Here is a 24,539-nt window from a genome sequence, read left to right as displayed (position 1 = left end):
TGACCCTCGCGGAGCTCGGATAGGAGTAGGTCTGAGGCGGCCAGAAGATGCAGAGCGTAGGGGTCTTGAGGGTGTGTAGTTGGAGACCATTGACCGGAGGTAGGCGGGAGCGGTTCCCTTTGCAGCACGGTATGCTAGGTCTAGGGCCTTGAAGCGGATTCGTGCAGCAATGGGGAGCCAGTGCAGGTCCCTAAGAAGTGGGGTGACATGGGCCGACTTCGGTAGGTTTGAGATCAGGCGGGCCGCTGCGTTCTGAATGAGTTGAAGAGGCTTGGTGGCAGTGGCCAGGAGGCCAGCGAGCAGTGCGTTGCAGTAGTCGAGGCGGGAGATGACTGTTGATTGGACGAGGAGTTGGGTGGCTTCTTTTGTCAGGAAGGGGCGGATCCTTCTCACGTTGCTCAGGAGGAATCTGCAGGTTCTGGTTGTCGCTGCGATGTGAGCAGAGAAGTTCAGCTGGTCGTCGAGGACAACACCAAGGTTCTTGGCGGTCGGGGACGCGGTCACAGCTGCATTCTCGACTGTGATGGAAAGGTCGGTCAGGGGGGAGGATTTGGCCGGCAGGTGTAGCAATTCTGTTTAGCTTAGGTTCAGTTTCAGGTGGTTGGTCGTCATCCAGGCGGAGATGTCAGAGAGACAGGCCGAGATCCGCTCAGAGACGTGGATATCTGAGGGAGGGAAGGAGAGGAAGAGTTGAGTATCGTCGGCATAACAATGATACGAGAAGCCATGAGACGTGATAATGTTACCCAGTGATTTAGTGTAGAGGGAGAAGAGAAGGGGTCCTAGGACCGAGCCCTGGGGGACACCCGTCCAAAGGGGGCGGGTGGCCGACAGGGTCCCTCTCCATGACACTTGGTAGGAGCGGTCATTGAGGTATGATGTCAGCCATGTCAGCGCAGAGCCAGCCACTCCCATTCCTGCGAGGGCCGCGAGGAGGATCTGATGGTTGACTGTGTCGAAGGCTGCAGATAGATCTAAGAGAATAAGGACAGAGGCCTTTAGCTTTTGCTAAGTGAAGTGCCTCTGTGACCGCAATGAGGGCCGTTTCTGTGGAGTGGCCAGTCCGGAAGCCAGACTGATTAGGGTCTAGGAGGTCATTCTGTAAGAGATAAGCAGTAAGTTGGTTGGATACAGCACGTTCAAGTGTTTTAGAAAGGAAGGAGAGAAGAGAGACAGGACGATAGTTGCCTACGACGGTGGGGTTCAGGGTTGGTTTTTTTATGAGCGGCGTGACTCTGGCTTGTTTTAGGGAGGTGGGGACCACCCCTGAGTTGAGTGAGGAGTTGATGGTTGCAGTTAGGAATGGGAGGATGTCTGGTGCTATGGTCTGGAGGAGTGGGGAGGGTAGCCGGTCCAGCTGGCATGTAGTCGGACGGTTGGACGTTACCAGTGTCAGGGTCTCGGCTTCTGTAATGGGAGAGAAAGATGACAGAGTGAAGGATGAGGTTCTCGATTCAGCATTTGGAATGGGTGGGGGTTGGGAGAAGGAGCTGCTCTGGAGTTCCAGAGGGTAGGGGATGCCACACTGAAGGCTCTGTCACTGAAAGTCCGCAACCTGGTACGAGGGATGTAGAGGAGACCCAGATCAGAAGATCGTAGGTTCCGGGATGGAGTGTGCTGGTGGAGGAGATCAGACAGGTATCGGGGGGCGAGGGCATGGAGGGGCTTGTAGGTGAGGAGCAGGAGTTTGAAAGAGATGCAGAACTTGATTGGGAGCCAGTGGAGGTGGATGAGGGTGGGGGTGATGTGCTGCCAGGGCTTGGTGTGAGTGAGTTTTGTACATACTGGAGCCTGTCCAGGGCTTTGCGGAGTACCCCGAACAGGACTCTGTTGCAGTAGTCCAACCGGGAGGTGATGAATGAGTGGATCAGGGTCTCGGCCACAGAATCTGAGAGTGATGGTCGGAGACGGGAGATGTTTTTGAGGTGATAGAAGGCAGACTTAGTAACGGATTTGATGTGCGAGTGGAATGAAAGTGTCGAGGGTGACGCCAGGTTACGGACTTCGGGAGACGGGGAGAAGGAACAGCCGTCCACATGGAGGAGATCTCCAACCTTCCGGAGCAGTGCCTTGGGGGCCACAACCATGAGCTCTGTCTTTTTGCTGTTTAGTTTTAGTAGTTTGGTTGACATCCAGGTTTTTATGGCATGGAGGCAGTTGATTGTGGGGGGAGCTGGGAGGATGGTGAGGTGCTGAGATAAAGCTGAGTATCATCAGTGTAGCAGTGGAAGTTGAGGCCGTGGTGACGTATGATCTGACCGAGGGGGAGCATGTAAATGGTGAAAAGGAGGGGACCAAGCACAGAGCCTTGGGGGACACCGTGGTTGACTGGAGCCGGGGGCAACCAGTCAACTGTCAACTTCTGAGAAGTTGACAGTTGGTCAAACTACACCTCAAGTGAGAAATAGTTCCTATACTGATAACTGAAAATGGCAACATTAGCTCAGGAAAACAAGTACCTTTGACTTGAAGAAAAATATAATACACCAAATAATATTGCTGTATAATATAATAATATTGTTTGTTTATAAGTCAGAAGTATTAGATTTAGACCTGGCCCTCAAAATGAATGGAAGTAAATGAGGAGGAATGGCGGTGTCAACATCAGGCGACAGGGACAGCGGCGGTCTTACTTGTAGATGTACTTAGATAGGGGATATCCCTTTAACTCTTTCACGGCCATACCAACCCGAGTATAGTCGGGTTATCTCACCAACGGTTGAGCGCCAGAAACCCGAGTATACTCTGGTTTTGATCTTTTGATATTTTCCTTTGATCCGCGTTCTATACGGTCACCCGGAGCTCTCTATGTGTCTATGATTCATCTACCTACGTTGGAATTGCAATGACGATCGAATATCACCAGGTGGCAGTATCGCCTACTTTTTGAACTCTGATAGAAAGGTAACAGGAGAGACAATGAATGAAATGGACTATCAACACTCTGAGGGGGAGGAGCTCCTGCAAAGCAATCGCTAGCAGATCTGCTTGCCTCAAAACCTAGTGTCCCGTAAAACCCGTGTAATTACATATAAACGAGTAATCGCGATCGCCGAAGGGATCATTGGAATTTTTGTTTTTGGAGTACATCCTGGCTAAGGTAAGGAGCCCCCTATGTCTATTTTACTGAACCTGAAACATGTTTCTGTAACGATCACGGTGGATTACTTTACCGGACATAAACCAAGCGTTTTCTAACGATCGGATTCTCGGGGTAAGACTACCCCCCCCCCCCTTGATGATTTTGTGAAGGTACATATGTACATGTTATATACCTTTGGTTTGGGAGTATTTGGGGTTTCAGGGACTCAACCAGAACGATTCGGGCTTATTGCATATAATGCGTTTTATCTCACAATCTATGGAAAAAGACTGGATTATTCCGGAAATGGGGCGCTGCTTAGCGTGTAGTGTGTAACAAACTACAGTGTGTAGAAATGAGCTGATTAGGCAGTAATGGACTATGAACAATGCCTGTAAAATGAGCCATACTATTGTCTCCATAGCTATAATACAGAACACACGATGGGTCTGCAAACATGGCTAAAATGGTCATTAACGCTGGCCCCAAACAGCGCAGATGGCGAAAGCTAGTGGCCGTGAATGAGTTAAGATCCTAAAAAAGAGAGAGAGAGAAAAAGAAACACGTCTACTGTGCCGTTAAGTATGTGTGATTTTTCACAGTGCACCCCTGAGAGACGAGCAGGGGTGTTGCTGACGTGTGGAGAGCGGTTTAACCGCATCAGCAGGACCCTCAGCAGAACCATCAGCAGCAGTGATGCTATCACCCCAAGCAAAGAGTACCAGAAAGCAGAACAACATGCTTCCTTTTCTCTCTGGGACCTGGATATCTTATCAGGCCGCACGGATCAGTCAAAACTGATTATATTTAAGACGTTAAAACGTGACGAGAAGTTTCCAGTTAAGCTGGTCTGGGGATACGACACTTGGAGCGTGCATATTGTGTATTAGGGCTGGGAAGTTAAACAGAATGTGAAGGTATACCGAATCTATGCAATCTTTTACTGTACATCCACAATATACTGTATATATATATATATCTCAACTTGAGAAATATACAACATGTATATATATATTATTTTACGATATGTGTAATATACTGTATATACAGTACTGGTCAAAGGTTTGGACACACTTTCTCATTCAGTTCAATGAGAAAGTGTGTCCAAACTTTTGACCTGTACTACACATATCGTAAAAATGTCTAAGTTAATAAAAAATTATTCCTTGCAGCAGTATTAAAAAGTAAATGATAATAGACAATTTTTTTATTAAATAGGATTGTGACTATTTGTATTACAAGATAAAGACACATCACATTGTAATTTGTACTGATCAAGTACCGGTATGCCGTCAAAAACTCTTTGTGATATGATATTTTGGCCTTATCGCCCAGCCCTAATATATATATCATTTAGACTGCAAGGCAATATTTAAAGTTTTCTTTTATATTGTACTGTATCTGTACACACAGATAATAACAAAAATAACTACAATATCTAGCACAGTAACAGAAGAGAACTGTAGCCTTTTGCCTGTGAGTGCAACCGTTGCATCTACGGCGCTTTCCTCCTGTAGACCAGCTTGTACCTTGCATTCAATCTCAGCTTGTTTCCGCTTCATCTCCTGTAGCTGCACATGTAGGCCCTTATTTTGTGTGGTCAGCGTCTGCACGCGCTCCTGGAGCCCACGCCCCTCCTGCTCCGCCCGGCGCAGGTGGTTGCCGTGGATCTGATTCTGTTCGGAGCGCACAGGTTTTAAGAGTTCACATTTAAATCTGGTTATTTTCCATCCTAGGGATGGAATCTCTCAGAAGTTCACACTCAAGTGGACTGCAGTGTTTGCACTGCCCCGACACGCTACACCAAATCAGCTTTTGAATTCTCAGTTAGAACCCTTTGCCTTCAAAAGACTACCACTGCCCCCTGGAGGCTGCTGGTTGACAGTGCAATTAGAAAATCCTCTTTCCCCTAATACTGGTGAGACATAATACATATTGGCAGAACACCTTACATACTGCTCTCCATTTTACTACAATACTTACTTAGACATCCTAGCTTTACATTTCATCATGATTTCTTAGTTTTTCAAGATTCACAGGGCCGTTTACTAGTTACACTGCTGGCCAGTATGACTACTACCATAGTGTCTTTATATCTGTATCACTGTACAATATTAATATTACAACACTGTACATACATCTGATTAGCACTACACTCAGTAGTACTAATTTATATATTTTATACCCAGTTTAATCACCTGTACATTGTATATTACTGTTGCACTTTACTGTTACATTTGCACTCTGGTTGGATGCCAAACATATTTTTGTTTTACTGTACTTGTGCTATATAATGACAATACATTAGAATATAATCTAATCAGGTCGTAAAAATAAATGTATTAACATTATACCTAGAAAACTGAAAATGAAGCACAATTACAACTTTTGGATCTAACGTGAGGCGATAATCTCAAGCTGCAAGACAGAAAATGTAATTAAAATCAAATTCAAACAGGCCAAATCAAGCGGGTTAGTGTTGTGTTGTGACCTCTGACCTGCGTCTCCATCTCCAGCATCCTCTGGCGCGTCTCTCGCAGCTCTGCCTGGGCTTCTGCCTCGCGCAGCCTCACACTCATTAGCTCATCCTGCAGCTCACCCAGTGCGTTTTTCCTGGGAGTGTCCTTCCAGCGGCCAGCGGTGCGTGCCAAGTGCCGCTGTAATCAATCAATCAATCAATTCAACCAAAGGTCTGACTTGCAAGGATCACAGTTGACCATATCCACACGACTGCCATTTTGCTCTTATGTCATGCTCAATGGCCGCCGTGTGAATGGTGTTAGCCTTGATGTTTTAAAGAAGCTATTCTTTGTCTGTGTGTGTGTGTGTGTGTGTGTTTAGAAACTGAACTTTTAGAAAGGTGCAGAATAAAAGTTTTCCTTTCCTCACAAAAAACAATTAATGAATTTGTCATAATTTTTTTTTTTGCTGGTCCAAAATGAATGTTGTTGTTTACATGTTGCATGCATGTATCCACTACTTCCCATAGACCTGTTCGCTGTATACAAACATACCATATTCGAGCCAATCAGCAATACCAACTGAGTCACGTGACTGAGTTGCCCACTACCTGTGCGATTTGCTGCGCCAAAAGAAGTACAACGGGGCTCTATGGAGAAACCATGGCACTCCCCTGAGGTTGTTCCAAACTAAAACGGCTGGATGTCATTTAGCCAAATCAGCATGGCTGTGAGTGTGAGTCTTTCACCTTTACATATCTACCTTTGGCATGGATTCATTGTTTGGATCGCTAGCATGACTAACAAATACAAATATATTGTAGTCTGCCCCGTTGTTCTGACCAGGATTATGTTCCTTTCTGCTCCGGTGATGCGTGCGCACACAGAGTCTGACGTATACAGCGAACAGGTCTATTTCCCCACGTGGAATTCACCTGATTGGATTAAATGGCATGCTGGTGCTCTAGTTCGACATCTAGTGGTTGAATGTCTATCTATAGCACCTTTAAAGATGTCAAATAAACTAAACTAAATTGCAAATGTGTAATTTGTTCCGTTTACAACCCCAGCTTTAAGCAAGCAGTCATAAAGGGCAAGAGGATTGAGCCAGTTTAGTTGAATAAATATAGCCTAAATAATTACGAAGGGACGGTCAAGTGAGGACCATGTAGACTCAACAGTGTACAATTCCGTAGAGAATAAGCACTTCACTGGGTGGTTGAGTCTACAAGGTCCTTATCAGCGGCCTAATGGAATGAGGACCCAGCCACTCTCAATTACAAGCTTATGGTTGAGTTTACAGGGTCTGCCAGATTCCAAATTATTAGAACTCATAGCTAGTGCACCTTAAATGGCACGTCAATTGACCCATCTCAAACTCTGCCCTCTTTTCTTGATCCTCCATCACAACTGTTGCCTTCCTCTGACAAACTTGTCCAATGAAAGCAACAGTTGTGATTGGAGGATAAAGAAAATAGGGCAGAGTTTGAGATAGGTCAATTGCTTCAGGGGAATATGTGGTGCTGTCAGTGTGTGGGGGTGGTGTCAGTGTGTGGGGGTGGTGTCAGTGTGTGGGGGTGGTGTCAGTGTGTGGGGGTGGTGTCAGTGTGTGGGGGTGGTGTCAGTGTGTGGAGGTGCTGTCAGTGTGTGGGGGTGGTGTCAGTGTGTGGAGGTGGTGTCAGTGTGTGGAGGTGGTGTCAGTGTGTGGAGGTGGTGTCAGTGTGTGGAGGTGGTGTCAGTGTGTGGAGGTGGTGTCAGTGTGTGGAGGTGGTGTCAGTGTGTGGAGGTGGTGTCAGTGTGTGGAGGTGGTGTCAGTGTGTGGAGGTGCTGTCAGTGTGTGGAGGTGCTGTCAGTGTGTGGAGGTGGTGTCAGTGTGTGGAGGTGCTGTCAGTGTGTGGAGGTGCTGTCAGTGTGTGGAGGTGCTGTCAGTGTGTGGAGGTGCTGGTGCTGTCAGTGTGTGGAGGTGCTGGTGGTGTCAGTGTGTGGAGGTGCTGTCAGTGTGTGGAGGTGCTGGTGGTGTCAGCGTGTGGAGGTGCTGTCAGTGTGTGGAGGTGCTGTCAGTGTGTGGAGGTGCTGTCAGTGTGTGGAGGTGCCGTCAGTGTGTGGAGGTGCTGGTGCCGTCAGTGTGTGGAGGTGCCGTCAGTGTGTGGAGGTGCTGTCAGCGTGTGGAGGTGCTGTCAGTGTGTGGAGGTGCTGTCAGTGTGTGGAGGTGCTGTCAGTGTGTGGTGGTGCCGTCAGTGTGTGGAGGTGCTGGTGCCGTCAGTGTGTGGAGGTGCCGTCAGTGTGTGGAGGTGCTGGTGCCGTCAGTGTGTGGAGGTGCTGGTGCCGTCAGTGTGTGGAGGTGCTGGTGTCGTCAGTGTGTGGAGGTGCCGTCAGTGTGTGGAGGTGCTGGTGCCGTCAGTGTGTGGAGGTGCCGTCAGTGTGTGGAGGTGCTGGTGCCGTCAGTGTGTGGAGGTGCTGGTGCCGTCAGTGTGTGGAGGTGCTGTGGACATGCAGAGGTGCTGGTGCTGCTTACCTGCCAGTGCTCCTCCAGGCCTCGGACCTGCTGCCTCAGCTCCTTCAGGCCGGTCAGAGCCTCCGCCTCTCTGAGCTTCACCCCGATCAGCTCCTCCTGGAGACGCACCACGTTGGTGTCGTCCGGTAAAGACGTGTTCCTCTAGAAGAGACGAACGGAAACACACTCTCACATGAGATGTTTCAGGGAAACGGGCCGATATAAATATATGAGGGATATAACGAGATCGTATGAAACATTAAGACTGAGTAACGGGGTTGAGGTCAGTTCACTTTCAATTGACCTATCTCAAGCCCCGCCCTCTTTTCTTGATCCTCCAATCACAAATGTTGCTTTCCTCAAGAGGCCAGAGGGTGAAGCTTGAGATAGGTAAATTCAATCAATTCAACTTGAAGAATCCCACATTTATTGATGTTTTGGCCCTAATTGAAAGGATTGCGTCCTTCCAACGTGCTGTACCTGTGCATGCGTTTTGGATGTGCAAATGTGCTGTAAATCAGTTCAGAAAGAAAACATTCTCCAAATGCAAAGACCTAGATCCTTTGTCACAAGAAACGTATCCTATCGAACGTTAAAAAAAAAAACCTGAGGACAAAGGCTCTAATGTTAAAAAATAAAGACATTTCTGTTTATATTTTCACCTGACTGAATGGATGGAGTCCATTCCATGAAAGTGAATGGAATCTTAAAAATAGTCTAGGACAGCGGTTCTCAAACTTTATGGTTTGTGACCCATAAAAAAAAAAAAAAACAGATGGGCGTAGTGGGCAAGGCGCTCGCCACGAAATCTGGAGACGCTGGGCCTGCCTGTTCGAGCCCAGCGCTCCACATTTGCTTTCAGTTTAGCTGGTCGTCCGTACTAATACACATTGACCGTATTAGGGGGTGGGAAACTGATGGGTGGGGATCGGGCGTTGTGGACAGCGACTCCTACAGGTCGGTTGGTGCGCCTGCGCAGTAGAATCAGGAAGTGTCGGGGGCAGCGTGAGCCTCCCACGCGTACTCCTCGCCACTGAGAGATCGAGCTGCGCAGGTGAAAAGATGCGACTGCTGTTACCTCAAGTACCGGAGGGGTCTTGTGCTATGTATGACTTAGTCCACATTGCAGCCGGCTTGTGGGAGGCAAGAAACAGCGTTCGTGACAGGGGAGGGTTGAATTGGATGATATGAAATTGGGATGGGAGAAAATATAGAAAATGGGAGAAAAAGTGTATTAAAAAAAAAAAAAAAACAGAGGGATGCCCCCCCCCCCCCCCCCCCTACATGGTGAAGCATAGACAGAATAGCAAACTTTGATACAAAATAATGACATTTATATCCCATTTTCAGACTATTTAACTTGCTTAATAATTAAATCAAGGAGAGCTTTAGACTTCCAATAACCATTATTTCACAAGAAAAAGCATCTATACCAAAAACAATAAACATGATGATGTATTTGCATATCTCTTCACACAAAATCCTCTGGCAACACCTCGAGGGTCCCGCCCCGCCCCCGAGGCTGAGAGCCACTGGTCTAGGATGTAGGCGTACTGTCCCAGGTTACGTACCTTCTCCATGTCCACGATCTTGTCCTGCATCTCTTTGAGTGCACACTGGGACTCTGCCTCCTTCAGCCTGGCCTGCACCATCTCTCTCTCCAGCTGGAGGACGGACTCCTCCGAGTACCGCGGGGCGCCCGGCTTCTGCGATAAGGAAACCAAATGGAAGAGGAGTGAGCGACGGGCTGCAAGAGAGAGAAACAAGAGAGCCCCCGCATACGGTCTGCTTCACGTGCAGCTGAAACATTTCTACAAGGTCTCAGCACAAGGACCATCATCATATAGGACCGCATATACACATATACATATTTAGATATATATAATAGGCCTGTCCCCGACTAAGGATTTGTATAGTTGACTTTGATTGGCCAAAATTTGCCGATAGTCTACTACCCCCCCCCCCCCGCCCCCCAATGCAAAAACTAAATAAATATCTGTATATAATTTTCTTTTTTTTATCATTCCATTTGGGCTGTGGGGGGTAAAGGAGTCTGAAGGAGTCGACTGAAGGCTTCTTGTCCTCTGCGAAAGCATGCAATTGGTCCACTGATTGATATTTGTCTAGTGAGTTCATTAGATGGATGAAATCCTCTTTCAGTGCCTCTTTGCCCGTTTTCGTAGGCAGCTAGCCTCGCTGGTATGTGCGCCATTAGCGTTAGCCATGCTTCTCGGCCTCTTTGCTTTTGGAAAGAATGATAAAAAAAAAATTGCCTAAGAGGTTGGCAGTCGACTACGGCTCCTTTCGATCGATTAGTCGACTAGTCAAGGTCAGCCCTAATACATATTTATATATATATATATATACATATTTATATGTATATATAGATATACACATATCTGTCTGAATATACCTGCATATAACCCTCCTTTATACCTACTTATACACCTGCAGAAAACCCATATAATTCTGTATGATAGCATGTACAATAATAAGTACAATAATTCTGTATATACCATATATACACATTTATTCTTACCGTATAGATATATATCCACACCTGTATGTACATACCTGCATATAATCCTTTTGACATATCTGTAGATACTATATCTAAATCTGTACATATCCCTTACCTACTCTACTAGTTACGCTGCTGGCATGACTTACTTATTACCATAGTGTCTTTATACCTGTATCACTGTACATATTAATACTACAACTCTGTACATACATCTGATTAGCACTACACTCTCTGCAATATATATTTTATAACCAGTTTAGTTACCTGTACATTCTATATTACTATTGCTTCTGTACTGTACTGTGCATTTTAATCTAATATAATATAATCGAATCAGGTAATGGTGTAAAAAAAATACATGTATATTATACCTAGAAAACTGAAGAAAAAAAAGCACATAGAGAGTCTAACGTTTGGATGTGCTGGTGGTCTTGAATTTGTTCACTGTACTCCTAAACCTTTCAACTGAGGACCACATATATCCGTGCTTGGGTGAAAACCTTGAATCTCCAGTTTTGTTCATTTCCCTTGAATTGGAAGCTTACGTGGTTCTAGTTTCAGGACACTAGGGCCTACATAACCTACTGAAACACAATGTATATAAAAAGATACCTAGATGTCAACCTAAAAATGTGGCTAAGTTAGAGATAAAGTTTTCGGCTGACAACAGCGACATGGTCTTTGGGAGGACGTGTGTGGAGCAGGGTACGTGAAAAACAGAGGTCAGGCAAGTGATATTATCTATTGTGTGTCCTCAAGGTTTGTCTTCAATCATTAAATATTCTACCTCAAGTAGCAAGATAAGCAATAGGAAAGACATTTTTTCCAACGTAACTTGCCATTATATTGAAAATAAATATTACAAATAACAATTTCATGTGTTTTCCCCCCCAGCTTGTTCTCCTATCCTCATAAACCATTACAACACACAGTTCAACTCACAAAACTGCCCTTATCCGCGTATGAACACAAAGGACACATCTCAACCTTGATTTCAAACGACACCCAACAAATCTCAAATGAATATTTCATGGCTGCTCATCGTGTCGCTGGCAAGATGGAAAATTATGTAAAACACCAATTTATTCACTGCACACATCATCGTCTTAAGTCTGACCATCAATAATTAAGGACGTTCTGTGTGTCTGGTCAACAGATACACACAGAGAGGATCCCATCAGCTGACAGTGTTAAGACCTTCCAGCCTATCAGACAAACCTGCTCACAAATTCATGAATACATTTTCCCGGAGAAGTCGAAAGATGGCAAACGGAGGCTGAGCTGCGTTGGAACACAGCGGGTCGTGATCTGAAGTCATGCATGCCAAAAGAGATCATTATACACAGACGTACACGGTGTGCAAAGCGGAGTGGACCCGTTGTAGGGGAGGGTAGGGGGGGGGGGGGGGGGGGGGTTGTTGCCGGGCAACCGAGACCTATGTTCGTTTTAATTTATTAAAAAGGGAGAGAAAAAGAGAGCCATCCATGACAAATCCACACATGTTAAGTGTCAAGTTCTCCTCCCTCGACACGGCACATGCATGTATCTGGTAATGGGCCCCATGGCTGAGGGTTCAGTGTTGCACAACACAAACACATCATATGAACAACACCCCCGGGTCACAATGACAGGGGGGCAGCTAGCGTCTCGACGGAGGGTCGTGGATCATCCCCAGGGTTCCCAGACATTGCAAAATGAAATTCAAGGACTGTTAAGTACTTTTCCAAGCACTATTTTTCATTTTCAAGGATGTCACTCGAAGGATACAATTCACTTTTAAATGCTGTTTTTTTTAAGCATCTCTTGGCCTGCTTGCCAGCTAGAGCAAGCTAGAGCATCACACGCAAAGAAATGAGGAAAAGCAGTTGGAGCGTGCGTGCGAGACAGCGACTCATGAGAGTTTATTAAAACAGAACAAAAAAAATACGATTTCTTGATTCAGAACAATTTGATCATGGATGAACAAAAGATTCAATGCGAATGGTTGATTTTAATTTCAAGGACTTTTTTCAATTTCAATGGGCTGTTTTCAAGGAATTCCAGGCCTCAACTTTTTTTTTGTAAAAAAAAAATCAAGCACTTCAAGGACCTTGTGCGAACCCTGCCTCCCTTACCGCGTGTGGCTTCTGCTGGTGCCGCTGCTGGAGGTGCAGGATGGCGCCCTGGGCCTGCTCTAGCTGAGCGCTGGCCTCCTCGCCCTGCTGCCTGACCGTGGCCAGCTCCCGCTTCACCAGGTAGTTCTCCTCGGCCTCCTGGGCCCGCGTCACCTGTCCCTTTGGGACGCAACCGTAACCGAGGGGGTGGGTTGGGGGGGTAGGTGGTGGTGGTGGTGGTGAACACGGAGGCAGGTGGCAACGGAAGGACAGAATGGGAGGGCAAATCAAAAGGAATAAAAACAATAAATAAAAAAAGGAGATATTGGGGGGGGGGTTCAAGCATTATGCTGTGATTTCACCCCCAGGTTTTGATTGATGGTTGAATTCCTGAGATTTTCTCCAGCATAGTTTCTGATACCTGTGGTTTGTGCAAAATGCAATAATGTGGGGATTGCGTGCACTACAAGTCAGTATTGGAATTATGCAAACGATCTGGCTTTGTTCCTTTGTATCTTTAGAATACATTGAGCCCATCTCTAGATTTGGGGGTATTTATTGTGCCATCATTTAAGGTGATAATAATCATAACAAGCATGCAAAGCTAAACAGAGAGAGAGAGAGAGTGAGAGAGAGAGAGAGAGAGAGTGAGAGGGTACAGATAATTTCCAAAAAGGGGGGGGGGGGGGGGAGTGCAACACGGGTGAAAAGGACAGAGAAGAAAAATAAAAGATGAAAATACCTGGATCAATCTATCTGCCAAGGAAGCACTTTCCTACAAAAACAGAGACATCAACGACAGAGAGAGAGAGAGAGAGAGAGAGAGAGAGAGAGAGAGAGAGAGAGAGAGAGAGACAGCATAGAGAGAAGGACAATCCAGAGGACAGTTAAAAACACTAACAAAGATAAACAACTGATTGCTTAGAGAAGAAACAGAATGTTCCTTTTCCCTCCTTTCGTGTCCCGAGTATTTTTGTATTGAGTTTAGACGTTCAGAATGACACCACTTAGGTCAAGGAGGTGGAAAAGGAACATTGTCTTTAGGGTCTGAGGTGATGAAGGTGTGAATAACATGACGATGGTGACCAAAGTGAAAATTGTGACACAGTGGTGACAACAACACAGTGATGGACAGGCAAAAGCACAGGACAGCGGACGAACAAGACAGAGAGCCGAGGAGAAAAGTGGCTCTAAGAGACGACAGCACAACAGTAGTGTTTATGAGCCATGCTTGTTCTAGTTCAACACAACACTGTGGGGTTTTTAGTGTCATTCACCAAAGCTCTGGAACGATTAAAGTTAGTATAAAAAAAAAAAAAGTGCAGGAAGTAAAGTGAGACAAGGGGAGTGAGGTCCGGAGAGCCATGAACCGGTTTAGAATAACAGGCCCACACTGAGGAGACCTGGTAACGGGACACTCCATCCTACTGCTATCCGATGCAGAGACCTCATGCACGGTGCCTCTACCAGGACAGCGGGGCCCAGCCCTCAGAGACCTCATGCACGGTGCGCCTCTACCAGGACAGCGGGGCCCAGCCCTCAGAGACCTCATGCACGGTGCGCCTCTACCAGGACAGCGGGGAGTGCCATGCAGGAGGCATGCAGTGCTCTGTATCAGCTCATCGACCGAATGAAGCGGTCGTGTCCGCGTTTCCCCAAAACAAGCGTGTTAACGGTTGGCCGTCTTATAGTTTGAGTTAGTGGTGTCCTGGAAGAATTACAAGCTCCTCCCCCGCGTGCAGCGACTAGAGCCAGAGAAGCTCTACAGCAGCTCCGTCTGCGTCCAGAAGACCTGTATAACAGCAGTCGTTGACCAGGTTTGGTGATTGGACGATTTGCACGGCCCAGTTAGTGAAAACAAGAACCATTAACATGCCAACAGGTGATGCGTGATGTATGAATGAACATACACTGGATGGGTTAATTCGAGGTTGACTATCTTGTGCAAATGCCCAGTGTTTTGAAGGATTATAGTGGTTGTTTTGTAGGACAGAGTAGCCCCCCCCCCACCCACCCACACTCACTTTCTCCAGCGTGTCTATCCTCTGTTTCAAGAGTCTGTTCTCCGTTCGCAGCCTCTGCAAAAGGAGGGCAAGAAAATCACACACGTCAGTCCAAAGCATGGATATTGGATGGCTGCGAGGATTTCTTCTGTAGTTTTGTGTTCTTTCACACACAGCCATGTGTCACTATACACTCACAGGGTATCTGCAGGTTTCAACAGGTTACATTTAAGACTTTTTAAGACCCTTTTAATACCACTTAGAGCTCAATTTAATTCCAATTTCACGAGCATACTAGCAAAAAAAAGAAAACAGAGCGACACTGAACTGGCGGCTGTACTAGCTTTAGCTTTTTAATACCTTTTAAGGCCTTAAATTGAGAATTGTGAATGTAATATTTTTAAGACTTTAATAGCAGATACCCTGGTTCTTTCACACACGGTCATTCATCTCTAAGCAGCACCCACCTTAATCTCCACCTGTTCCTCCATCTCTTTCGATTTGATTGTAGTGTATTCCTTCTCTAACCTGAAGAAAGTGTCACAAAAAGCGTCAATATCAATTCAAGTCACATTTATATTCAAGGATCAGGTTTATTAGATTCGATTCAAATGTATTGTCATTACACAGCACAAGTACAGTACAACAAAAATAAGTTTGACATCCAACCAGAGTGCAAATGTAACAGTAAAGTGCAATAGTAATAAACAATGTACAGGAGATTAAACTGGGTATAAAATATATAAATTAGTACTACTGAGTATCAGTGATGGGAATAACGGCGCTATAAGTAACGGCGTTACTAACGGCATTCGTTTTTTCAGTAACGAGTAATCTAACGGATTACTCTTCCAATCTTAATAACGCTGTTACCGTTACTGCAAAAAAAATGCGGCGCGTTACTATGAATGAACCTGTTTCTTTCATCAGACAGATATCTGCGCTGAGAGGCAATACTGTTCTTCCTTGTTTAGTGGGCAGTGCGCGAGACAAGCACAAACATGCTGACGATTGGCTGAGGTTGAGTAAAATGTCATGGTAAGCCAATCAGAGGTAGAGGTGGGCGGGTGCCTCCAGAGTCTGACACACAGCCACAACACAAGCGATTCAGTCAGCGTGAGACCGCGGGTCCGTGTAGTGTACGTTTTGAGCCCAAATAATCCAAAACGAATCCAACGGAACAACACAAGCGAGCAGTCAGCGTGAGACCGCGGGTCCATGAGCGTTTTTTGTTCACTCTTGTTGTGTTGCAGCGCAGGGCGCTTGTATCCTTTCGGCAAGCAACAAGCCCTTCCGCGTTGTTCTGATTGGCCGAGCGCGCGCATGAGCCGCGACAAGCCACTCAGCCAGGCAGGAATACTAAGCTCCGCTTAACGCAATTTATACAAATGGAAGTATTGATTTCGCCGTAACGAATCATTAAAAAAATATACCGTTAACTGGAATATGTTGTTTCTTTACACATATGTTGGATTATGTAATTGGTTTGTCATGACAAACCAATAAAAAATCGCGAATTAACCGGTGGCAACAACAACACACAACATGTAACAAGTAACATGCATCATTGTTTACAATGAACGGTGGGACTAATCGAAAGGACTGGACACGGACGCGTTAAACAGCAATCAATTAATTTAATATAACAGTCCGGTTCTGTGTTTGTTTGTGTCTGTAGATTGTTGGTGAACAACTAACTTTAGGTTAGTTTAACTTGTCCATGTCCAGTCCTTTCGATTAGCCCCACCGTTCATTGTAAACAATGATGCATGTAGTTACTGTGTGTTGTTGTAGCCACCGGTTAATTCGCGATTTTTTATTGGTTTGTCATGACAAACCAATTACATAATCCAACATATGTGTAAAGAAACAACATATTCCAGTTAACGGTATATTTTTTTAATGATTCGTTACGGCGAAATCAATACTTCCATTTTATAAATTGCATTAAGCGGAGCTTAGTATTCCTGCCTGGCTGAGGAGCTTGTCGCGGCTCATGCGCATGTGCGCGCTCGGCCAATCAGAGCAACGCGGAAAGGCTTGTTGCTTGCCGAAAGGATACAAGGCGCAGGGCACTATACAGTAGTGGAGGCTACTGCTGACAGGCTCAACATAGTGCTGCACTTCCTGGTTTAATAGCACAGTCTGGTGCGCAGAGATATATATCTGTATGTCATGCATGTCTTAAATGTCATGATTAGATTAGTTTAGATGATTCGATTCGATTCTTATATCTGTATGTTGTGTATGTCATAAATGTCATGAATTGAAAATGGGGGACCCTGATGTAAACAAGACGAAAGTCTTTCTCTGATCTGCATCCCCTTAACAATTGTGTGTATTGAGCCGTACTGTATTGTACCCATTCTGCAATCTGTTAATTAAAATGTTCAATCAATCAGTATATATTTGTTATTTATTTTTGGTATAGTGCTTAACAAGCATAATTTAATGTTGCCCAGTTGTGGCCTGTTGAGGGGCAATACATATCAAAAGTTCCAAAACATCTATTGTATTTGTATGATCTACTATATAAACATAGTAATTATAATATCTACATACATGGCATTTGATTGGAGGCTAGTCTCACTTTGTCCCACAGCAACATTAAAATTGTTTAGATGTGTATGTTGTTTATGTAAAAAAAAAAAAAATTGAAAGTAACGCAATAGTTACTTTCTGAAGTAACTAGTTACTTTCATAATTTGTAACTGAGTAAGTAATTTAGTTACTTTTTGGAAGAAGTAACTAGTAACTGTAACTAGTTACTTTTTTAAAGTAACTTGCCCAACACTGCTGAGTATAGTGCTAATCAGATGTATGTAGAGAGTTGTGGTTGGTAGTTGTTTTAATACATTTTAATTGATTTACTTTTCTGTTTCTATATTGTTTTTGTACTGTCCCCCTCAACATCACTGTAAATGAGAGCTTGCTCTCAATGATCTTTCAAGATTAAATAAAGATTGAATGAATGAATTAGAACCTATTCATAGTGACCAGACTTAACAGTTCCACAACTAACACAGACAACAAATGTTTGATGATTTGTTTTTCACTGCACTCCAAATGGTGTTATGATTATTGTTGATATTTCACAACTCTCCTCCCAGTGTATTTGACTGTACTGTAGTGTTATATACTGTACTGTACTGTATTGTTCTATATTGTACTGTACTGTACTGTACTCACTTCTTCATCTTCTTGGCGTTGTACTTGACTTGATAAGCAGCCTGGATGACCTTGTCTGGTCCACTGTCCAGCTGGTGTGGGATGACCCTCTGAAAGTGCTTTACGGAAACAAGACGGGATGAGTGCCAGGAATCCATATGCTAATAACATTAAGGAATCCATATGCCAATAACATTAAGGAATGCTACGACCACGTGCTTTTCCACCTCAGTGAAAGGTTCACAAGTTTGGTGTGCAGTGCACATGTACCTGTCGAGTTCACAAGAGCTTTAAAAATAAATTATAATAATAAAAAGGGGCACAGATCAAAACTTTATCATTTCAATTCCCATCAAATCAAATGTGAAAATGTATTTTCTTAAACATTTTTAATAAAAAATGTATCCCTATAAAAAGCTTTTATCACCAGTTGATACATCTTTTGCTGTGACCAAGGAGATCAAGTCAATCTGTTCCAAACATTTAAACATAAAAATGCTGTTTACCACAGTATAGTACATGATGGAGACATGACATTGGCCACAATGATAAATATTGGTGTGTCAATGCTTCACAACAAATAGCACACAAATTGGCCAGATGGTGGCGCTATAATCAACTGTCAAACTTTGAATAGCCAGAACTCGTACACTGCAACTCCAAATGACATTAGATTTTGTACACATATATAGATATCCTTGCTCCACAACTTTGCCAATAGGATGACACATGTATTGTATTTTCCACCATTTAGCTTTTTTCTGAAAATAGCTTTCCCCCCTAGTACTCCTAGATTGTCCACCCGACTCTCACAAGCCCTGCTGTGTGGCACCTAGAGAGGGACATCTTTCATGGTTTAATTCTGGAAGTCACTAGGTCAAACTGTATGACGGCCACATGTAATACAATTTGGGGAAAAAATGCGTAAACAGGAAATGACATATTTCTCGTGAACACTTTGATCTGCACCAGACCTGACTGACGCACGTCTCCCTCACAAAACCCACATGATAAGCGACATGACATTTGCCACAATGATAAATATTGGCACGCCAATGACTCACGACAAATCTCACACCAGTTGACCAGATGGTGGCACTACAATCAAATGGTCAAAATGTACAACTTTGAAAAGCCTTTGCACACATTATCCAGTTATCCTTAGTCTACAACACTGGTGTTTGCCACTAGATAATTGCATAAAGATAACAGATACGGTGCTCAGGTTAAAAGCAGTCAGGCAGCAGGAAGCAGCAGAAATGGGGGGATTTCCTGCCCCTGCTGAATCGGTCACAGCTTATCTCAAAGTTTGGACTCGTTTGTTTGAAAACGAACGCGCTCACGTAATCTGCCCTTTATTCGACACTTTTCTACAAAGTGTTGTTCCGTCCCATCATGAGTGATCGAATGAGAGCGTGCTTGAGCGGGAATCAAACCATTAACCCTGGCAGTGTTAGCGCCATGCTCTACCCATTGAGCAATGCAATACAGTGGTCACGCACATCCTGTTACCTTCGAGGCAGGTGCTGGACCAATGGAAGACTGAGATGAAATGTAGAAGAATCACACCGTAGCTCCTTTATATCCAGTTCTTTTGAACATGCACAGGTGTTTCAAGCTCTTCTTATATATTTCACTGCCGTCTAACCCATTGAGCTACGAGACCAATCAGAAAATGGTAAATGGTGCATTTATATAGCTCTTTTATCCAAAGCACTTTACAATTTTGTTCCTCACATTTTACCCATTCACTCACACGCTGCAGAGCCTGCAGAATAATGAAGGACCCTCACCACCCCAACAATGGCCTGTTCAAGCTGCTGCGGTCAGGCAAGCGCCTCCGCATACATGCAGCAAGAACAGAATCTCAGACTCAGCTTCTTCCCCCAGGAGATCAGAACCCAGAACGCACGCACACGCACACACCCTCACTCTCTCACACACTACAAAAAATTTTACTTTAAGAAACATAACTGTACATTAGTATATTTTTGTATATAGTACTTTACCTTAATTCTTTCAGCATGTCTATTTTATTATCTATTCTATTTTATTATTTGTGTATTTTTGCACAATCGAGGCAGGCATGGCCACCTTCATTTCACTACACGTCTTGTGTATGTACGTGACAAATAAATCTCTTGAATCTTGACAACAAATTCTTATCATCTCTTCCACTTTTTTTGTATAAAAAAAGGAAACACTATCCTAAAGTTTGCCAGTGCCACGTGGCTGTTGTCACCGCTGCTCACCTGTAACATCCCCTCCATGTCGAGCTGTTCGAGTTCCGTCTGGTTCATCTGGAGGATGGCCAGGCCCACGCGGAACACAATCTCTAGACCCTGGTGAAAAGACGATACCGATTGTAACACGGGCACAAAAGGAACATCACAACGACGCTCTGTGTCCAGTTCAGCGGGCTCTGAGACAGAGTTCACAACAGACGGGGTCACAAGATGAAACGTGAGAGGTCACGAAATACAAAGGTAGTAGTGTGTGTTTGCATAAGCCACCACACTGATTAGGTGTTGAATGGCTTAGTGTTCTTTCTTGCCAACAGGTGGTAGTAATGGGCAACAATTGCTCTGGCTGTTATCCTTATGTTGTCTGTATTTTATCAGAAAGTCTTCTTGAACACTTGTGGAAATATTTAGCTCTTTGGTACAACAATGTATAATCTCTTAAAAAAATAAATGTGATATATATATATATATATTTTTTTTTGTGCATAAAGGCTGATACAGCACTCTGTTGTGGTGGTCATGTCTAGTTTAGTTTGTGTTATGTTTTAAACCATAATGACGAAAGATAAACTGAAAGCAGCTGATACCCAAGACGTAAACTATAAAAATGCAATGCTATACCATAATAAAATAAAATGTTCATGAAAATTGGGCACAGTAACCAAAAAGGTGCATTTTTCTTCCACTGACCTCAAGCATGAAGATGTCGAAGATCCTGGTGGCGACAGGGAGAGGGAAGGAGGTGAGGAAGATGGTGAGGAACCAGGAGGAGGCGTACATGGAGGTGTGAAAGCTCTGGGCCTGGAAATGCACATAGAGGTCTGGGAGGTGCTCCTAGCGGGGACAAGATATATCAAGAGAAAGTTGTAATTAAATACTGTTTTGAAAAGACGTTAACACCACTCTGATGAAATGAGTGGATGAAAATAAAACTGACAACACACTGTTATTGAAGTTATTAATTAAATGTAAGACGTTGCCTTCGAGAACAGTGATATTTTTTCCTTAATTAACACTATGATCGCCGGGGACGAGTTTACACGTCATTCCTAGCCATGCTCATTCTGCGAAGACGCCGTAACTCGTCTTTGATGTCAATATTTCAAAAATCTGTCATCGAAATCATATTTCCTTTCCGGAGCCCTGAGACACACTGCTGATCTCCTCTCAACTCTCTAGCGGTTCAAGAGCGCCATCTGGTGGCCGATCGGCAGATCGCCAACCGGAAATGAACCATTGAACCGGAAGTGCTCATCCATATGTGGTCCGGGCACTCGCTATCGTTAGAGAGACTCCGTCTTGATACAGTGAACATCGATCGGTGCAAATAACTCGAAAAAACAACATGATTTGGACGTATATACTATTATACAACCTGGAAATGGATCGGGCATTTCTCCATCCCATAATAGAAAAAATTCTGTTCCACGCTCATCTGCCAGCGGCGCGAGGAAGCCACGGTGAGTTTCAACATTATTTTCTAACGTCTTCTATACTAACTGATCTGATGAACATATGACCCACTCTGGATGAATCATCTAACGCTGCCCACGGAATTATAAACGATCCCCCGCCCATCCGGTCATCATCAGATCTCGCGCCGATTGCTATCAAACTGTATTTCATCATCAATATAATGCATTTGGAGCTATAAATCAAGTTCTGGAGAAAGCTGCAGAAAACGATAAAAACATACTTATACTTTAGACCATATTTTAGTATGAATATGTGAATGAAAAAGTTTAACGTTGCTACACCCTGAACAATACATATAGGACATTGAATGGGCCATAATAATGGCAATTTAGCAATAGAATTTAAAAAGTTATAGCCCTGCAAAGAAGGGGAACTTCTCCATAGACAAATAGAGCTGGCGAGGGATGGTAAATTATGAATTTAACCCATGGCGATTAAAGTGTTAACATAATAATAATAATAATAATAATAATAATAATAATAATAATAATAATAATAATAATAATAATAATAATAATAATAATAATAATAATAATGTCTTGAATTTATATAGCACCTTTGACATACCCATGGCGCTTGGACATTCTGACATAATTGTCAGAGGGGGAGCAAACAGTTGTGATTGGAGGATCAAGAAAAGAGGGCGGAGTTTGACATAGGTCAATTGACATGCCATTTAAGGTGCACTAGCTAAGGGTTTGAGAATCAGTAGTTCCATTGTAAAATGTATATATACCGGTATATTGTTTTGGAATGGGACCATTCATATATCATTGTTCATCAACTGTGTTTTCCTACAATACACATCAACCATCCTGCCATCCTGCTATGCCCGGGTCAAGGCTGCTGTCGGAAAGTGGTGTTGTTGTCCAGCAGGGGGCACTCTGTCCTCTGGATACGGTGATAGGCACACCATACAGAGTGCCGTCCTTCGGATGAGACGCTAAACCGAGGTCCTGACTGAATTTGGTCGTTAAAAGAACCCAGGACGCCTATCGTAAAGAGTAGGGGGTTCCCCAACGTTCCTGGCCAAATTCCCAATCAGGTCTCTGACATCAAGGCCACCTAATCATCCCTTCCCCTTAATTGGCTGATATCAATCCCCGTCTCCTGAGACGTTCAGCCATTGTGTAGTGTGATGTGTGCCAAGGTTGGGTGCTACCAGTGGTGGTGAAGGAGGCAATTTCCACCCTACATTGTAAAGCGCTTTGAGTGTCTAGAAAAGCGTTATATAAATGCAAGTAATTATTATTATTATTATTATTATTATTATTATTATTATTATTATTATTATTATTATCAGCCACATTACAATATATCAGCCATCTTACCATACATCACCCATCTTACCACACATCAAGCATCCTGCTATACATCAACCATCCTGCTATACATCAACCATCTTACCACACATCAACCATCTTACCACACATCAACCATCTTACCATACATCAGCCATCCTACCCTACCACACATCAGCCATCCTACCACACATCAGCCATCCTACCACACATCAGCCATCCTACCACACATCAGCCATCCTACCACACATCAGCCATCCTACCACACATCAGCCATCCTACCACACATCAACCATCCTATCACACATAAGCCATCCTATCACACATAAGCCATCCTATCACACATAAGCCATCCTACCACACATCAGCCATCCTACCACACATCAGCCATCCTATCACACATAAGCCATCCTACCTGGATCATAGACTCAAACTGGTACATGCAGAGCCCCAGCTCAGCCATGCTGGGCTTGAAGAGCTCTCGTAACCTGTAGTCCTGCATCAGCTTCACGAACACACAGAACGCCTCTTCCTCCGGCATCTGGGGACAACAAATAAAGAGGATCATCATCAAACACACACCCAAATATTTGCCATTCATTGATTTCAGCCACACTCTTCTTAGACTCGTCATCGTAATGGTTCAAGATTTTTCCAATGGATTTTAAGCCAATATCCTCTGACTCTTATCATTCAACTGTGAACAAACGGCAAGCATTTTGCTGCTGATGAAAACTGCAGTCTTCTGGGTGACACTCTGCTTGTCCCAATTTGACCCCTGACCTCTCAATTTGTCGTGTGTGTGTTATGGGCGTGTCCCAATGGCAAGTGTGCCAAAATCACTCCTTCAAAAACAGAAGTGGCCGACTTTAAAGCACGAGGGTTCGTGCTTTGCTCTCCCCAGCAGAAAAACAACCCTAACGCCTCATTGAGTGTCCCTTTATGTCACTAACCCTTCTAACCGAGTGTCTCAAAAGTAGTCAAACTGTGTGTGTGAGTGAGTGAGTGAGTGAGTGAGTGAGTGAGTGAGTGAGTGAGTGAGTGAGTGAGTGTGTGAGCGAGAAAGTGTGAGAGAAGTGAGTGAGTGAGTGTGTGAGCGAGAAAGTGTGAGAAGTGAGAGAGACAGAAAGTGAGTGAGTGAGTGTGAGCGAGTGAGTGAGAGTGTGAGAGAAGTGAGTGAGTGAGTGAGTGAGTGAGAGTGAGAAAGTGTGAGAGAAGTGAGTGAGTGAGTAAGTGAGTGATTGAGTGAGAGAAGTGAGTGTGAGAGAAGTGAGTGTGAGAGAGAGTGAATGAGTGAGTGAGTGAGTGAGTGAGTGAGTGAGTGAGTGAGTGAGTGAGTGAGTGAGTGAGAGTGAGTGAGTGAGTGAGTGAGTGAGTGAGTGAATCAAAAGGAATACATGTGATGTCATGTGACATTACCTGCATGAGCAGCAGTCCAACAATGAAGGCACTTCCTTGACAGTAGCCGACCTCCCGGTCCACCAGAGAATAGGCCTGAGACAACAGGGAACACACAGTGCCACGTTCAGACCACGTTCTGCACAGCTAAGTGTTTCTGGGGACAATCTCTAACGGCAGAGTCCACACTTTCCTGCTTGTATCCATGCAATTACCCACTCCTCCTCTGTTACCGTCTGAGAACAAAACCTCTCTACCTGGAACCTACCATTACGCTAAACACACCTTCTCTCTGTAG

At 44.3% G+C, this 24,539-nt stretch overlaps 1 protein-coding gene across 4 annotated transcripts in view; it reads right to left on the bottom strand.

The window, feature by feature from the left end:
• Window positions 1-24,539, bottom strand: part of evi5b (ecotropic viral integration site 5b) — a 107,635-nt gene that overhangs the window by 27,896 nt on the left and 55,200 nt on the right. For 2 of the 4 annotated variants that reach the window (XM_084308036.1, XM_084308035.1), the window contains 13 exons: window positions 24,263-24,337; window positions 23,259-23,384; window positions 20,757-20,900; window positions 20,076-20,165; window positions 17,845-17,942; window positions 15,123-15,183; window positions 14,677-14,730; window positions 13,395-13,427; window positions 12,674-12,832; window positions 9,607-9,741; window positions 8,057-8,197; window positions 5,581-5,739; window positions 4,612-4,758 (listed from right to left, as the gene is read on the bottom strand). In XM_084308036.1, the coding sequence (XP_084164162.1) occupies window positions 4,612-4,758; window positions 5,581-5,739; window positions 8,057-8,197; window positions 9,607-9,741; window positions 12,674-12,832; window positions 13,395-13,427; window positions 14,677-14,730; window positions 15,123-15,183; window positions 17,845-17,942; window positions 20,076-20,165; window positions 20,757-20,900; window positions 23,259-23,384; window positions 24,263-24,337 (1,422 nt within the window). The remainder of the gene's footprint in view (window positions 1-4,611; window positions 4,759-5,580; window positions 5,740-8,056; window positions 8,198-9,606; window positions 9,742-12,673; window positions 12,833-13,394; window positions 13,428-14,676; window positions 14,731-15,122; window positions 15,184-17,844; window positions 17,943-20,075; window positions 20,166-20,756; window positions 20,901-23,258; window positions 23,385-24,262; window positions 24,338-24,539) is intronic. The other 2 variants (XM_084308038.1, XM_084308037.1) reach the window with 1 other exon arrangement.

The sequence above is a fragment of the Notolepis coatsorum genome (genome assembly GCF_963971535.1).
Source record: "Notolepis coatsorum genome assembly, chromosome: 2".
NCBI classification, from domain to species: Eukaryota; Metazoa; Chordata; class Actinopteri; order Aulopiformes; family Paralepididae; genus Notolepis; species Notolepis coatsorum.
The sequence above is the reverse complement of the archived record's forward strand: the minus strand, read 5'-3'. Positions and strand labels throughout refer to the sequence as shown.